Genomic DNA, 18,009 nt, shown 5'->3' on the forward strand with positions numbered 1-18,009 from the left:
CAAGTTTCTGCTCCTCCCTCTGTAGGGCTGCCAACTGCCGGCGGATACCGATCTCTCACGTGAGTACCTCACCTCGCGGAGCACTAGCAACGGAGTGATAAAAGTCGCTGATACTGGCAAGTGCTGTGGCCACATGTGAAGGACCGGCCACCCCCCCTGCTCCTCCCTATGTAGGGCTGCCAACTGCCGGCGGATACCGATCTCTCTGGCCTGAGTACCTCACCTCGCCGAGCCCTAGCAACGGAGTGATAAAAGTCGCTGATACTGGCAAGTGCTGTGGCCACATGTGAAGGACCGGCCCCCCCCCTGCTTATGCCTTTCCAACCGGTGCCACCACTGGAACTTGAGGATAGGCTTCAAGATTGGACTCTCCATTCACGAGGGTCATCAGCCCGTCCTTTGAGGCTGTCCCACATTACAGTACCTTCCTTGTATAAATTTTTATTGCCCCCACCTTGGGGGCAAATTAGCTTTGGCAAATGAATCACCCGGCAAAGTGGTGGCGGAAAAGATTGTGGCAGCTTTTGAACTCCAAAGTTCCTCTTTGACAGCAGGTTTTTTTGTGACGAATGCTGCTGGGCGTTCTTCCCTTTGGGCAGCTCTTGGCACGTAGACAATGGTTCCGGCTGTTTGTCGCAGATGTTTGACTCCACGAGAATCTGTACCTCATCTTCTTTGGCATTGTGCACATACCCATGATTTCTTGGGTCGCCTTAGGCAGCGTTTGAGAACTACATTTTTCTAATGCTACCTTTGGGAAGCATTTTTTGTTTTTTGGGATTAACCCACACATACGAGTTTGAATTGTTTTTCACTTGGTTTCACTACTAGGCAGTTTGGACTCTTTGGACTCTATGGAAGGATAGAAATCATAGAGTCTTTGGTGATCCTACTTTTTCCACTTTCTTTTTTTACCGACGTTCTTCTGCAGCAAATCTTTCTTTGATTGCGTGCAAACTCATTACATAGATTACAATGTATACTTGTCATATACTGAAATTTTCAGCTGATGTACTCTTGAGCTTCCCATTTAGAGAAAGCTACTTTGTAATATAAAGCTTCAAAATTTTCACACACAAAAAAAAAGTATGTGTGGGTGTGTGTGTGTGTGTGTGTGTGTGAGGTTAAAGCATCTCTATGTCCAAATAGTCCATAGTACCCAAAAACGAGCCCAGTGAAAGAAAAGGAGAAATGGAGACATCTGAGATGAGAAGCATCTAAACATCCAGAAGAGTTTCCCGAATGTGATAGAGGGAAACCGAAGCGGCAGCAAATGAGAGACATGAGTGATCAATATCGGAGAGTGCAGGCAAGACCATAACAGATGGGGAACTGTCTCATGATGATGAGAGCAACGGGGGCAGGAAGAGGAAGCAATACGACGTGCTTTCAATTTCACCCCAATGGAAAAAGCTCCCACTATACATCTCCAAAAGAAAAGCCTCTGTTTCAATGGCAATTTAGCTTTCCAAAATTTCTTGAGTTTTGATTGCCATCAAGATAAAGGTTTTTGCTGAAAAAAATCAGCAATCATAGTGCTCTTTCTTGCCAACATATGAAACCGAAGATTGAGAATATTCAGTCCCCCATGAGTCTTAGGAGAACAAACAGACTGCATGGGAAGTAGTCGCAAACCCTTCTTGTGAGATTTACTTTTCCAAAATATCTCCATAGCCTGGGACATATAGGAAGCCAAGTGCTTAAAAGACCAGTGAAGAAGAGGCAATCAAAATTGCACATATGCCATAATGATAGACTGCACTATCCGAAGTCGAACATGTAAAGGCCAAGTTGACAAGTGCCAATATTCCAGCTTCTTGTTAATCTTTTGAAGCACCCATTTAAGCTGTTGTTGAGGGGTAATATTCCAGCCAATGGGATACCCTAAATGCCTCACAATGGTATGGGAAGAAATAATGTGGCCTGGCCACAGAAGTGCATGCCAATCAGCTTCTTTCAAAGCTAGAAGATTCGATTTCTGAAAGTTGATATGCAGGCCAGCAACTATGCCAAAATCATCCAAAGTATGCATCAAATGAGAGAGGTCACGTTGAGAATTCCTGGGCATAAAATATGAATCGTCAGCATATGCCTGTGCAAGAAACGGCTGTGCACCTGGAATTTGCAAGCCATGAAGCTGCCCAGTATCTGCAAGATGGTCCATATGCAACAATAACGGATGAGTAGGTACAGTAGCGCACTAAGAGGGCATCCCTGTCTCACTGAGCGGGTCATAGTCCATGTCCTTGACAATCCACTGCCAAGCAGACACTGCGCAGTGGCTTGAGAATACAACCAGTAAATAACATGAACCAGCCGAGGGCCAAATCCCAATTTATGCATAGTCTGAGAAATAAAATCCCAATGGACAGTATCAAATGCTTTCGCAATGTCCACTTGCAGAATGAGAACATCTTGTTTAGAATATTTGGCATACTCAATTGCAAGCAAAACATTGGAGATATTGTCAGTAATCTGCCTTCTGGGAACAAACCCATACTGCCTAGGATGAAGTCCTGCCTGCAAGATAAATCGAACCCTAAGGACAATCATCTTGGCAATGAGTTTGTAAATGACTGGCATAAGAGATATGGGCCGCCAATCAGCCATTGTCTCACACAACCTTTTTTTTTGGATCAATTTGACAAGGCCATGCTTCCAAGAAGGAGGAAGAGATTGTTCTGCCCAAGCATGATTGATCATAAGAAGAAGAGTGTCCTTGAGATCATCCCAAAATGCAAGGAAAAATTCAACAGTCAATCCATCCCAACCAGGGGAGCTATGCTTTCTTCAGAATGTCCCTCAAGCAATCTTTATATGATAGTTATGCTGTGAGGGATTTGGATGCTACTAGCCTTGAAGTGTTTTCTCACTGCTTTTGAGTGCTTCCATTAGGCTCTCTTTTGGAGTCTAATGTCATGTACATTGATTTTATGTTAATTTTATAGTCACTTGTTTCACAAAAAAAAAACAAAAAAAGTGTATGAGGTTAAAGCAATCATGATCATAATCATCTTTCCCCTTCAAAAATTTACCTACCCCATTTGACCTCTCTTGCGTTTCCTCTCTCTCCCTCCATGAGATCTCTCATTGTTGCAAATAAGAAGGGATCATCTCTCATTGTTGGGCCTTGCAAAAGGCCACCTGATGACCACATGTGTCACTTATTCATGGCTCTCTATGTCAAATTGATTGCATCCAAGCATGGGGGGAGAGGAATTGAACCATAGTTCTCTGATAATGGGTGTGGGCAATGAGGTCTGGAGGGGTGAGTGTTGAAGTAAGGGGATTACAACCTAGAGCCATTCAAATTAGTGGATAGACTTCATGTGGGAGGTCAATCATGGTTTGCTTTTGAAATCTTGCTAAATATAGCCAAGGGCTGAGGTAATATATGCATTTTATGGCTTGGTGCTGGTCACTTTGCGAGCTTTAAACTATAGGTGATCATTTTATGCAAGGACATAGAATCGCTGGTGAAGCTACAGGTCACAGCACTAGGAGGCGGCAACTGCAGCCCTGAACAATTGTGTTTTGTCTAAGAAGGGGCTGCAGCAAATTGTGTGAGTCGAGGTAGAGGACACAAGATGATTGTCATTGAAAAGTTGAGCCAGCTTAGAAAATGTGACTTGGGTGGGGGTTAAGTAAGCTAAAAGTAGGTGGTGTGTTAGATAACCTTGTGTGTCTACTCCATGGTTAACAAGTGTCAAGTGTGATTGTGCTCAATTCTCCAAAGAAGGCTTTACGATTTCGTTTTTTTGGAAAGCCATGCTATAAAAAGCTTGAACTTCGCTTTGTTGGTACAGAAGATCTAGCTTTAGCTTACTAGGCTAAAGTAGGTCTATCAGTTACTTTGCTTCTACACAAAGACACCTTCTTTTATGGGCTCCTCTAGAAAAGAATGCTTTCAGCCTAGAGAGCACCTCCTACCCTTAAGTGAATGTTGTTGGGAACTCCCAGCTTTCTCCTCTAAGCCATATTGCCAGCCAAGGAATTGATTCTACTCAGTCTTGAGGTACCCCGATGCAGCCACCCTCAATGATTTGTAATTCCTCTTACTTAGTCCTATGCTCATCAGTTCTATAATGCGGTGTATGAGTTGTGTACGCCTTGCAGCTCAAGATCAGCTCATTTCTGAGCTGAAGTCCTCCTCAATATATGTGCAGTTTTCTTTTCCTATCAGATTCTTTTACAGGGGAGAAGAAAGAATGTGAGAAGTTGAGTCATTGGGCGGCTTTCTTTGATTTGAACTAATCCTCAAATGATAGGAGAATTAGTGAGTGCAAATCTATTTGAAAAAGAAAGCATTCACTTGGAGGGATTTATTCCATAAGCAAACAATCCAGGATGGATTTGTGAAGTTTTAAAGGGGCCTTCGTTTCAAGAAATCACGTGGAATATCATAGAATGCTTCACAGTTTGGCGATGGGAGGTGGGGCTTGGATAACTTTGTCTAAGGATTGAGGTTCTTGTTATGAAGTGCGAGGTGGAATAGAGACTCGGGCTTCCGACTTGGTCAACTTGGCTAAGGGACCAGATATAGAAAGGTGGGATAGAATTGCTCTGTGTTTAGAGCTTGACTTAAAGAAATATTTTGAATCTTGATTGGGTAGATCTCTCTCTTGGGATGCCTTTGTTTTCTAAATAACAATAAGACTTTCTAGATGGATTATCATGCATGCCATATATCTTGTACATGGTGGTTAGCCCATTGTTTTGTATGGGGACAATAGAAACTTCGTCATCTACTTTTTTAACTCGAGGAAATAAATACGATGCTTGTGGATTCAGAGTATTATGAGGTACGCTATTGTCTTCCTTTGTATGTTAATGCAAGTAATTTTAATGATCTTCAAAAAGTTGGCGAAGTTTCAGTCCTTTCTTCAAATTTTAGAATTGATAAGTCTAGAATGTAATAGTAAATCGTGTGAAAAGTTGGCACTCAAAGAATCAAAGTAGAATGTACTGATGTATTTCCCTCAAGAGTTATCTTACGGTCATCATCCTATGAGTTTAGTAAACCATGAGATTAAATTACTTCTTGGAAGCAAGCTAGTCTCACTGCAACCATATAGCTTTAGCTGGAAGGAAGAGAACAAGATTGCCAGACAGCTTCAAGAATATTTAAGGATGGAACATATTCAACCAAGTGTGGCACCCATTCTTCTATCCAAAAAGAAAGATTGGAGTGTATGTCAACAATAAACACCCGTCGCCTTGAATGGATGGGCTCGTGAATGGGTTACAAGGACTAAAGTATTTCACCTATCCTGATTTAAGATCATGAAATCATCAAACCAGATTTAAAGTTGAGCACATACGCAAGACAGGATTCCAAATATATCATTATGAATTTTTGATGATGCCCTTTGGGTTAACTAATGTTCCGTTGGCTTTGTAGCAAATAATAAATGCTTTGTTCGTACTTGTTTGGGAAAGTATGGTGTAGTCTTTCTGTTGAAGCATGGTGTTGAGCAAGGCACATTTGGGGATGCCACATGGACAAGCCCAAAGGATAATAATCACATGCAATGTGGGCTTGCAAGGAAAATGAGGAGGTTGATATCCTTAGACTTATTTTGGATGGGATCTTAAATGCGACCCACACCACCATGTATTGAACCACAATTCGTCGGGTTCTTGCATGATATCAGAGTATTGCTCTGACCCACTGCAAGATAAAGATATGGTAGCGACAGAGTGATCTTAGGTGGTTGCAACGATCCTGGCTGGCAGCACACCTACACATGGAAGAGGACGCAGGCAACACAGAAGTGAAGCACGCGACTATTGCGGCCGCACATCACTGTGAAACATCAATAGAGTAGATGTACTATAGAAGGCTGTGCAGGGTGGCAGCGCCCGCGTAGAGGGGCAGAGATACCTGCACACAAGTGGAAATGGCGGTGGTGGGCACGGGTGTGGGCCAGATGGAAATCTGACTGGCAGTAGTGGGTGTGGACAGTTAGTAGACTACATGTCCAGACATAAGAGAGCACCGGGGCGTACAATAAGACTACGACTGCAGGCATAGTTCCAGATATAAAAGGGTAGCAGGGCACCAGACATAAGAGGGCGACAGGTCGAACAACAAGATCACATATACGCACATAAAGAGCAGAGAGGTTGGCAAACAGGGCAGGCATCAGAGGAGAGGCAGCAACACTGTCATCAGAGGACGGCAGCGTCATTGGCAGGCAGCCTCATTGGCAGCAGAGGCTGGAGAGAGGAACCCCACATGTCACACATGGTCACAAGGAGGAGGGTACTTAGCTCCTCATGTGGACACCCTCAAGACCATACATGGCTTGAGGAGGGGTGCTGAAGCATGGTGTTGAGCAATCCACACGTGGAGCTGCCACATGGACAAGCCCAAGGATAATAATTTGAAATGCAATGGTGGCTTGTAAGGAGGAAGCCTTGGCTCAAGGAAAGGAGGCCCATATCCTTGGATCCATGTTGGGGTATTGGGCACTCTCATGGGTGGCTAGGTGGTGGAGATGTGGCCCACCTTGCCACGTGTCAAACTATGATCGTCAGGGTTTTATGCTTTCTAGATGGTCTACTAATGTACAAAGTAGAAGAGAATGAACATCAGCCTTGGATTGTTGTGCATCTTCTAAGGCAAGATAAGCTCTATGCAAAGGAGTCAAACTGTGACTTCCTTACAATTGATCTCATATAATCCCTTTTTTATAGAATTTATACATTGATTATAACAAGATTAGGAAGGTCCGCAACAGCTTTTCTTAGAGCTGCTGCTCCTCGCTGCCCCCTGCTCCCCTCCTCGCTGCCCCCTCCCTTCCCTCCTCGCTGCCCCCTCCTCTCCCCCCCTCTCCCCTTCTTCCCCCGCGCGCTGCCCTCTCCCCTGCGCGCTGCCCCTCCCTCCCTACCTGCTGCAGCCTGCTCCCCCCCCTCCGCTGCAGCCTGCTCCACCCCATGCCTGCTGCTGCTCCCCCCGCGCCTGCTGCTGCTTCCCCCCGCTGCAGCCTACTCCCCCCCCGCGTGCTGCTGCCTCCCTGCACGGCCCCCCCTGCGCTGCTGCCTGCACGACCCCCCCCCCCCCGCCCCCGCCCCTCCCCCCCTGCTCTTCCTTGCTTCCCCCCCCCCCCCTCTCTCTTTGCCTCCCCTTCCCGGCCCCCTCTCCTCCCCTCTCCTCCCCCCTCCTCTCCTCCACTAATCCTCTCCTCCTTCCTCCTCTCCTCCCCCTCTCATACACTCCTCCTCTCCTCTATCCTCCCCTCCTCTCCCTTCCTCCTCCTTGCTGCCCCCTTGCTGACTCCTCCTTCCTGGCTTCTTCTTCTCTCTCCCTTCTTCCTTCACCCTCTCCTTCATCTGGAGTACCCCTATTCTCTTATAGGGGTCTCCTGGGTTTCAGGAAAGCAGACGGAGTTATTTATTTTTTGTGTTTGAATCGGCCAACACACCTCGATTGACGAATGGGTTCCCATTCAGTCAATCTGTCTCCGCTCACACCGGACGCGAGAACTGTCACTTTCTCAAAAGACGAGCTGCAGCAGTTGCAAAAGGATTTGGAGCGTGAGTGTTCCACGACTCTCTTCGCACGCATTCATGGCTCCCACCCCTCCAGGTCACAAGCTAGAGATTGGATGCTTACGGTGCTTCCTCGGGAGCTTGCCCCCCACCTTAAGGATGTTCGTTTGTTGGGATGAGGTTTCTTTCAGGTGTGCCTAGATTCCCCGGACGTCACGAGAGACTTGCTACATGCCGGGTTTCTACTTCTAGGCTACAGGAAGATTTTTTTGTTTCCTTTTCAACTGGGATTTGACCCAGTTGAAGAGGACAAGCAGGGAGTTTTTGTTTTCATTAGGTTCCCTGGTCTCCTCTCAATTTATCACCGGTTTCTTTCAGTTATTGGCGAGAGGTTTGGTGTGGTAGCAGAGATCCCCCCTCTTCCTGGCGAGCCCTCTTTGGCTGCTAAGGCGGTCAGGATGGATTGGGTACCCAGGGTTAGGGTCATTGCCCAGGACCCCAATATTTCAGATGACCACATCATGCTACAGCGACTCGATGGGTCTTTCTTCCGCCAGAGATTTGAGGTTTCAGGTCGGCAGGACCAGTGCAGGATTTGCAGATCCTCAAGGTACTTCGCCAGAGATTGCCCAAAGTAGAAAAAGAGGCCCAAAAAGCAACCAGCTCGTACTAGCTTACGACAGAGAGCAGGAGCAGGACCTACCATTCCACAGGCACGGCCTCAGACACAGGCTCCCCCCCCTCCTAGGGCTACTCGAGTCCCTTCTGCACCCGGCACCACCTCTAGCCCACGGTGGGTTCCAGTCGCGGTTAGGCCCTCTACTTCAGTTCACACATCCACCTCTTCGGAGGCTACCCCCTTGGAGCCTCGAGAGGAGACTAGTGTTCAAGAGCCTTGTTCGACTCCACCCTTGGATCAGGCTGTACCTTCCTCAGCAGCCCAAGTTGTTGGCACCTTGTCCGTAGCACTTTTTGATCAGGATCCAATACAGGTGCCTCCCTCTTTGAACAGAGGGAAGGGGGTCTTACATTCTCTTCCTGCTTTGGTAGGAATCCTTCGTACCCCCTCCCCAGGACTGGCTCAGCGGAACTCCTTTTTCGCTCTGGAGGACCTCTCTAACCTCCCAGATGATGATTTTGTACCCTCCACTTTTGGAGAGCCAGTTATCGGCATCCCTTTTGAGAGATCCTTCTCTCTCTCACCTGTGGACTCTCCTCCCCTTGGACCTCGTGTGTATGGCAGGAGGTTAGCTCCAGTAGAGGTTTCTTTTTCCGCCACCAGGTCGGGTAAGGTATTCCAACCCACTTCCTCCCGCCGATGAGGATAGCCAGTTGGAATATACAGGGATTGGGCGGCATCCCTCATCGCCGTCGCAGACAGCTGATCAGGAATTAGCTCCATCTACGTGTTTCAGGTGGTTCCCTAGACATTCTTTTTCTTCAGAAACACAAACTGGATGTCAGAGATTGCTCTAGACATTCTTTTTCTTCAGAAACACAAACTGGATGTCAGAGATTGCTCCAAGTCAGGTAAGCTGCTCTCAGGCCGGACTTTTTGGCTTCCTGCCTTGGGAACCAGAGGAGGTACATGCATTTCAGTTTCTGATTCTATTCTCCCTCTGGTCATTGGACACGATACCATAACCCCCTCCAGGGCCCAGTGGGTTTTACTTCTGATTGACGGACGTAAGGTTGGTTTCCTCAACCTCTATGCCCCGAACAACAGAGGGGACCGTGTTATGTTTTGGAAAGAGTTGCTCTCGTGGGCTGACGTTGTGGATTCGTGGATTATTGGAGGTGACTTCAACATGGTTGAGGCACCTTCTGATGAGAAAGGGGGTAGAGAAGGTGGTATCCACTCCCTCGAGAGAGCAGCCTGGGATGCCTTCTTGTTCAGGTTTAGTGGCAGAGATGTTTTGTCAGATGATGCATTTCATATTCAATCTCAGTCACTTTTGTTTTCCTGGTCGAACCATAGGGTGCAGATGCCTATCCATGCTCGGATTGACAGATTCTATGTGGGTGATTGGGCTCTTGATAGAGGGGGGACAGTTTGCATTGCACCTGGTGTTTCCACTTCATACCATTTTCCGGTAGTTTTGTCCATCTCAGAGCCTCATCTGAGAGGACGGTCTCATAGTATCGGGATCCCCGATGCCTTATACACGGATGAGACTCTCACAGAGGCAGTGTTGGAGATCTGGGTTTCTCACATGCAGGGGGGTGGCCGGTCCTTCACATGTGGCCACAGTTCTTGCCAGTATCAGCGACTATTATCACTCCGTTGCTAGTGCTCGGCGAGGTGAGATACTCAGGCGGGAGATTGGTATCCGCCGGCAGTTGGCAGTCTTACAAAGGGAGGAGCAGAGACGACCATCAAATGCTTGGATACAGGAGCGCCTTGTTGCGGCAAGGGCTCACTTGCAGACTTTGCTTGATCAAAGAGCAGAGTATGCCTTCCATGCACGAGAGTCCTTTTGGATACAGATGGGAGGGAGAGTCAATAAACTTTTTTTCTCTACACTTGGTCCCAGACATAGTAGAGAGAGTGTCAGGCAGCTTATTGACTCTGACAGCGTTTTGCAGTCCCATCCGGAGACCGTCATGCACTTAGCGACAGCTTTCTATGCCTCCCTACTTTCCGCAGATCCTAACACACATGCCAGAGATTTGGCTAGAGATGAAGTTTGGCAGAGTTTACTTGTGTTGGTCACCCCAGAGATGTTATGCTCACTTGATGCATGCTTTACCAACACAGAATTCAAGACTGCTCTCTCCGCCCTTCATAAGGGCAAATGCCCTGGTTCCGATGGTCTTACTCCTTTTTTTATAGCCTTTTGGGATATGATAGGTGATCATATTGCTTCAGCCCTGCAGGGCATTTGGGATTCGAGTGAGATGCCTGACTCACTGACCGAGGGACTCATTCACCTTATCCCGAAAGGTGGCAACAGGAATTTTGTATCCCATTGGAGACCCATCACTCTTTTGGGCACTCTTTACAAAATCCTTGCCAAGGCGATCAGCATCCGCTTACAGCCCTTCTTCCAAACCTCATCCATGATATTCAGACAGGCTTTGTGCATGGCAGGAGCATTTTTTATAATATCTTTTTCTTTTGGGAAGCCACAGAGTGGGCTATGCAGAGAGCGGGCAGAGGCTGGCAGTTCTACTCCTGGACTTCGAGATAGCCTATGACAGAGTAGATTGGGGTTTTCTTGAGGGCACTCTTCTACGGTTTGGATTTTCAGATGCTTGGATTAGAGGGGTGGCCTCCCTTTGCAGATCAGCCCACAGCCAGGTTTTGATTGGAGGGGTAAGGGGTGACAGGTTTCAGATTTCCAGATCAGTTCGTCAGGGATGCCCTTTAGCCCCCTTCCTCTTTCCTTTTGTGGCAGAAGCTATGAGTAGAATCTTCCTTAGATCTCAGGCTGAGCTTTTTGGGTTGAGATTGCCCTTGAGACAGGAGCAGAAGCTTCTTGACTGTGAGTTGGCTGATGACACTGCTATTTTTATTGAGGCCTCTTCGCAGTCACTTGATTCTTTCCAGACAGCCTTGGATATTTTTTGCTCAGCTGCAGGGGCACACATTAACTGGCATAAATCCTTTGGCTTTTGGATTAGTGATGAGGACACTCCAGGCTGGGGAGTTGACATTGGCTTTTCCTGGATTCAGAGGGGTGTTCCTATCAGGTATTTGGGATGCCAGGTAGGATTGGGCATCTCTCCAGCACAGCAGTTTGCCCCAGTACTATAAAGTATAAGGAAAAAGCTCCTTTTCTGGAGCTCTTCCAAACTCAACCTTGCATCTAGAGTTGTGGTAGTGAACCAGGTTCTCTTGGCCACTGCCTAGTTTATGTGTTCTTGCTGGTGCCGGTCTAGGGATTGCATCACTCAGCTTATTAGACCAGTGAAGAATTTTTTATGGAGTGGACTTGATGGCACAGCAAGTGTTGCAGAGAGGGTGGCCTGGGAGACCATTATTCTCCCTACATGTGAAGGGGGCCTTAATATCATTGACCCAGACTTGCAGTGTAGGGCATTGCTTTGTAAGGTGGTGGTGAGGGGACTCATGCCTGGGCAGGAACCTTGGAAGGATTTCTTTTTTGGACGCATTCATGCTTGCACACCAACCTTGGGAGATGCTTGGGTGGCTCAATTTAAGTACACTTGAGATATTATTTTATCGCATGGACTTGATCATCACTGAAATATGTTTACAACCTGTCATTAGGGGGTCCAAAGGCTAGGTGGGTCAAGAATTTGGTTTCAAGATATTTTATCACAAGGGAGCTTCAATGGGTTTGCCTATGCTTTGAGTAGGATCTTAGAAGTGGATTTTGTATCATTCACAAGGGCCTTGAGCCTTGACTGATTTCTACCTCTCTCTTAGGGAGCTATGCAATGAAGATAAGTTTTTTGGCAATGTCTAAACATTAGGCCCAAGCAGGAGTTTGCCCACAGGGATGAGTTTTTCAAAAAATTGAATGGTGAACGAGAGAGTAAGATAGCTCATTAATTATTTCAACAGTTGAATGAGAGTAATTATTTATTAGAAATGGATAGTTGTTTTGCTTTGTATATCGTTCGGGCGTGAGCTAGGATTAGCTCTGTCGGATGTCTTATGGTTTGGATTGCTACCTCCTCAGTGCAGCCAGTACGTCAGGGGTAAGCTGCTGACTGTGTTTGCATTGCTATAACTGCAGCGCTGTAACCCTCTTACCAAGTGGCTTCTCTGGATCCTGACCATTGAGGTCTACCTAAGTAAAAATATGTTGTGTACCTTACGTTTGCTACATGCAGGTATTGAGTATCAGATGCTATCTGTGAAGATGTAGCCTGATTGAAACAGGGAGTGTTAGCTACTAATTGATCGTCACGCATTGTCACTCTGTCCATCTTTTCCATTGTGGCCTAACTCTGAGCAGGTATCCTTATTTCTTAAGGCATATTTGCTTTTTTGGAATACGTGGCTCATAACAAGGCTGTGCTTCTATAACCAGCCTTCGACTGACAAAGGGCAGTATATCTTATTCTATTATCTCACAATACCAAAATACAGCCACCATGTGCCATTACCATTGCCCAAACACAATACTCAGACCATATAATTCCACAACATAGTATCACTAAATGAAACAAAACAAGGGAGGCTAGAATGCCCCTACTCAATAGCATACACAGTGACACCTATTGGCCCCAACACTTGGCATCCCTTGCGGTATTTATTTATTCACTGGTTAGTTCAAATACAAGGGACTCCCTTCTTGAACTCACCCGCAGGTGCAACCTAGTACAATGCCAACCCGTGGCTGTGCAAGTGACCAACTCCCAGCGCTATTCTCTTAGTTCCCTTCAGTAGCCATGCATATCACAAGCAGAACAACCCAGCATCATGCCAAGCAATGCATCTACACAAATCAAAGCCATTACTGAGCCCAAGGCTTGCCATTGCGCCACTAGGAAGAGAGTATCACAACCAGTGCCCCAATCCTTTCCCGGGCCAATGGCAGGGCATCCAACCTTGCAGAAACTCAGCAAGAATGACAGTTGCATAAAGCAGAAGGAGAAGACAAGAATTCGGCCAGCAAAAGGAGCCTGTTTCAGCTCGAAACAGCCTCAAAAGATGGTTGAACAGCAGATAGCAGACTCTAGTAGGAGGGAGCTGTCCTTGACTGCCCATTCTACATGCTCTTTCTATAGTATGTTCTATGAATGACCCCAAAAACATAAGAGATCACGCCCTCTCATCCTCACCATAAAAGAGGGCGTCCAGCAAGCTGTAGCAAATCCGCCATGAATTCATCCACCAGAATGGAGATTTCAGCCCACAAACACCTCAAAACTTAGTGCGCCTTGCACCAGACAGTAGCCAGGAGTGAGGCATCCAAGGATATGGCCTCAGATAAAGAAAAGGAGAACTTTTGTCGCGAAGAAAGTCGAGAAAAGCTTCAAAAAAGGCCCAGAATGAAGACGCCCAGGTCCAGGGAGTATGTCAGCAGTAGGAAACACCAAGGGGAGGAGATTTGTCACGGAGAAAGCTTTGAAAATGGCCTCAGCCAGCAAGGGGGGAGCTGCAAAAATCCGCCATCTTTAGAAGAAGACTCCTCTGGTAGGGGAGAAGGCCCAGAACAGCAAGGAAGGCAAGGGAAAGGCTCCAAGGCCTTCTAGGTGCTTCCAGATGTGACACACAGGTGCCATAAGGCAAGCAGAGAGGCCACACAAGCTCCACGCACAGACACATGGCAAAAAAGGCGTGGGATTTTAATGCCCCTAGGGGGCACTTTGGAACTCATGACCCTAATGCTTGAAACCAATGACCCTAGTATATAGGACCTCTAGTGGGTCAATTTTTAAAACATGACCCCAGTGAACGGAACCAATGACCTTAGAAAATAGAACCACTCTAATAGCACTAGGAGTTGGACTTGTTGCACATGAAATCATAGGTACCCTTTGGACATTAACTAATGCCCCTAGCTTGGCACCCCTAGGCCAAATTCAGTGACAGTTAGTTTAATCACTTCACCATCACCATCACATCCCCGTGACAGCTTCACTCTGATTTGTTGTTCTATTGAGGGGTATATTGTTGGAATATGAAGCCAAAGTGAGTCAAAAATGTGTGTTCTAGGTGGTCTAGGTGGTGTTTTATAGTCTAGTGAGTCCTAGACATGCCACGTGTCATATTGGGAGATATCCCATAGACATTGTGACTTTCTAGAGTCTAGTGTCACACTATATAGTATTGTACTTGTCTATTGTCTTACAACAGTCAACATCAAGCTATCAATACATTGTGAGTATTTTGGTTATCGCCTTGCACTTGTACTTTCTTTCCTTTCCATCCTTCCTTTCATTATGCTTTCCATATTTCCATTCCGTTCCTAGCTATTTTCCATGTCTCTTCATATGGTATCAGAGCCTTCCTTCCTAGCCCTTCCCTTCCTCCTTGCTTCTCCATGAGGTAGAGGGTGGCCGGAAAGAGAAGCTGCCCTCTCTTCTCTTGGAGGAGCTCCCCTTCCCTACTTCTCTCCATTGAAGGCTTCATCAACATTGGGATTCTCCTCCAATGTTGTCTTCTCCAACTTGAGCTTCTGCTACCTCTCTTCCCTTTCCTTGGTGAGCTCTTCTCCTTCCTTTAGCTACAAAGACGTCCTAGAGTGGTGCTGTTTCTGTTGCTCTCTCTGTGACCTGCGGACGATGTGACGCTTCTATCTGGATCTGGAAGCAGAATCACGACTTTGTGTCTTCATGAAAGTTGTAGAGGACCTTGAGTACTACAATTTTCGTTTTTACATCATTGCAATCTGAGTTTTCTATGAAAAGATACAGAAAAAGTGACGAAAATTATTCCTGCGTGCGGATTTTGTTCTTGAGTTCACGGGATGATAGTTTCCAGCCTACTGTCACTATCTTCATCTCCAACTCCATCTTTTGCTGCTCCAATTGGTGCCCATGAAGCTAAGCTATAGCTGCCCACGCAGCTTCTCTTGCTGCCCACGTAGCTATCCTCTCTGCTCGCCATCTAGCTGCACACGCTGGTTCTAGCTGCACACACTGCTGCTCCTGCTGCTCACGCTTCTCTTGTTGCCCACGAAGCTCTATCTTCTTGCCATTCAAGCTGCCACATTGCACACCTCATCCGCCTTCTATAATGGTGTGTAGACTCCACACTAATTTGCAGTAAGAAGATAAAGAGCAATGATCTTGATGTGAGGTACGGTTACTTCCCGGCTTCTCTGATTACTTCTTTGATTGCCCGTGGTGCAAGGCTTGCATATTGAGTGACTCCACTAGTCCTTGTGGCTCCTCCAACCTCTACATCGAATTTTTGGTGACTCTCCATCTTCTATTTTAGAGTCATGCCATAACCGCTCCATGTAGCTACCCCATGGACTTCACCAACACATATTTTGGGGCATCCATGCCTAGTGCTTCATCGACATCATCATCGACTGGCAGGGATATGCACACATGTGCAGTGGCTACTTGGAGGACATCTCTTACTCCTAAGAGATCTATTTTTATTATTCCTACAACTTGATGTATTTTGGGTCCTCTGCCCTGGGTAGTCCCCCTAAAATGATATGTAACTGAGTGTTTGGTTGTCATTGAGTCTAAAGGTCCTCTGCCTTAGGATAGTCCTCCTAAAAAGATGTATTGGTTTTCCTGTTTTGGTGTGTGGCTTCCTAACATGTCCTGTTATGAAGCCAAGGGGGGATGTACTGTGGGAGCCATGTATTGGCATTGATAGGTCTATTTGTTTATCAGGCCTGGCTAGAGAGTTCCAGAATGTTGGTGCATTGGTCTCCTAGACCTCTGAGTTGATCATGCATCCATGCATGATGAGCCTCTGAGCCATACTAGATGAGCTTTTCTATGTTATGCCCACTAGCCTCTGAGCCATGCTCACTTGCCTCTGAGATTGTGTGGGAGCCATGTCTAGTTCTAGATCGGCATGCACAGTTTTAATGACCATCATTGTCATGTTATGTTATTGGTTCCATTCCAGTAGTCTCTCACCTTGCCTTCATGGGGGGGTGTTGGAATATGAAGCCAAAGTGAGTAAAAAATGTGTGTTCTAGGTGGTGTTTTATAGTCTAGTGAGTCCTAGACATGCCACGTGTCATATTGGGAGATATCCCATAGACATTGTGACTTTCTAGAGTCTAGTGTCACACTATATAGTGTTGTACTTGTCTATTGTCTATTACAACAGTCAAAATCAAGCTATCAATACATTGTGAGTATTTTGGTTATTGCCTTGCACTTGTACTTTCTTTCCTTTCCATTCTGCCTTTCATTATGCGTTCCATATTTCCATTCCTTTCCTAGCTAGCTTCCATGTCTCTTCATATATGAGGGCTTTTTCTGTCGGAGGTCCTTTCTCTGTGTGTCTCTGTCTGATTCGCTATATATACTACCAAAGGATAGATGCCCCTATCCTTATCTTGACTACTGTGTAGCTGCTTCTGGTTCCAAAAAATGCTTTTGTGATCCTATTTTGATGTTTCCAGCAACTATAAAGAAAACACCAAGAAATGTACCACCAGTCACTGCCAGTGACTGGAAGACAATTTGTCTTTGGATTGGATGTAAAGATTGCAGCTGTGTGACTGTGGCAGGTGTGAGACTTTTGGAATCTTCTTGCCTTCAGGTTTATTTAATTACAAAGCTGAGTAGAATTGAGGTACTAGTTTTTATAATGGCTGAAATGTTAGGTATGCCAGTTCTAACAGCCAGTCTGTGCTTTTTTGGGCAGTATGCACGGCAGGACCTGCTTTCGTTCATGTTTAGGCATGGTCATTATGCAGATGCATGTTTACTCTTTTTTCCTCCAAAGGCAGTTCCTGCACCTCCTCTGCCTTCTAGCTTTTCAACACAAACAACAACATCCTCCCCACAAAGACCGGATCCGTTGGCAACAGATTGTGGCTCCATTGATGACTTATGCGAGTTCTGTGTGGCTTATGGAGCTATGCCAGTGCTTGAGCGTGTGATTGCTACAAGAGAGCTCGGTTCAGCCTCTCAGGATCCTCTTATCTCTCAGCATACAGCTGCTGCTCTGTCACGAGTGTGCACTTACTGTGAAAATCACAGGCATTTTAACCATCTATATCGTTTCCAGGTGTGGATTCCTTGCACACCACTTATTACATCATCTATTTATTTATTTTGGGGGGGTTACTAAGATGCAATGTGATACCAATTATGGCTGGTACTAGATTATTGTGCCTGAGCACTTGTATTTTTGTTTGAGTGTGTTTGATATTTTCCTTATATATGAAAGCAAGTGTATATATATTGTTTGTCAGGTTCCAAAATTTGAAGGACACTGAGGTATTATTGACTGTTTGTACTGTTTCTACATTTTGTAGGTTTTGAAGAAAGATCATGTAGCTGCTGGCCTTTGCTGCCTTCAACTTTTCCTGAATTCTAGTAACCAAGAGCAAGCTCTCCGCCATTTAGAGAGAGCCAAGGTTAGTTGCAATATCTATGTAGATGTAAAACAATTAATTTGTCATCCATCCATCAATTTTGTTGTATGGCTCATGGGACTTACCAAACGTTCATCTGCTAGTTCCATTCCCCTTCTTGAGCATGCCCTTGTAGAAACAGGAACTGTTATGACATTTTCAATTATGACAGGTGCATTTTGATGACGGCTTTTTTGCCCGGCAACAATTGACTGAAGTACCAAAAAGTACTACCAAGGCAGCTCGTGGAAAGAGCCCATCTGAAAGGTTTTCTGAGGAAGAACTCAGAAAGTTTTCTACACGCATATTAATGCAGGTATGCAGGGTGTATGTTTCATTGCACCCACTCGTGTGCAATCTTTTTACATGTCTACATCTTTTGTATGATATCTTTTGTATGATACTCAAGTTCAAGAACCTTGAGGCAATCGTCCTCATGGTGTCTTAGCAAAATAATACTGAGAGTTTTAGTAAAGAGCCTACAGATGTCCTAGCTTGGAAAATACATTTCCTAATAAAAACCTTCCCTGCATTG

General features: G+C 45.8%; 1 protein-coding gene across 1 annotated transcript in view; it reads left to right on the top strand.

Annotated features, from left to right (window-relative positions):
* The window catches only part of LOC147885227 (zinc finger FYVE domain protein), a 246,996-nt gene that overhangs the window by 186,659 nt on the left and 42,328 nt on the right, over positions 1-18,009 (top strand). Inside the window, exons 28-30 of the mRNA XM_087397706.1 lie at positions 16,760-17,125; positions 17,376-17,477; positions 17,647-17,790. Of these exons, the coding sequence (XP_087253832.1) occupies positions 16,760-17,125; positions 17,376-17,477; positions 17,647-17,790 (612 nt within the window). The remainder of the gene's footprint in view (positions 1-16,759; positions 17,126-17,375; positions 17,478-17,646; positions 17,791-18,009) is intronic.

The sequence above is a fragment of the Dipteris shenzhenensis genome, chromosome 26 (assembly GCF_047967505.1).
Source record: "Dipteris shenzhenensis isolate YYH24624 ecotype China chromosome 26, Dip_SZ_1.0, whole genome shotgun sequence".
In the NCBI taxonomy this organism is placed as follows: Eukaryota; Viridiplantae; Streptophyta; class Polypodiopsida; order Gleicheniales; family Dipteridaceae; genus Dipteris; species Dipteris shenzhenensis.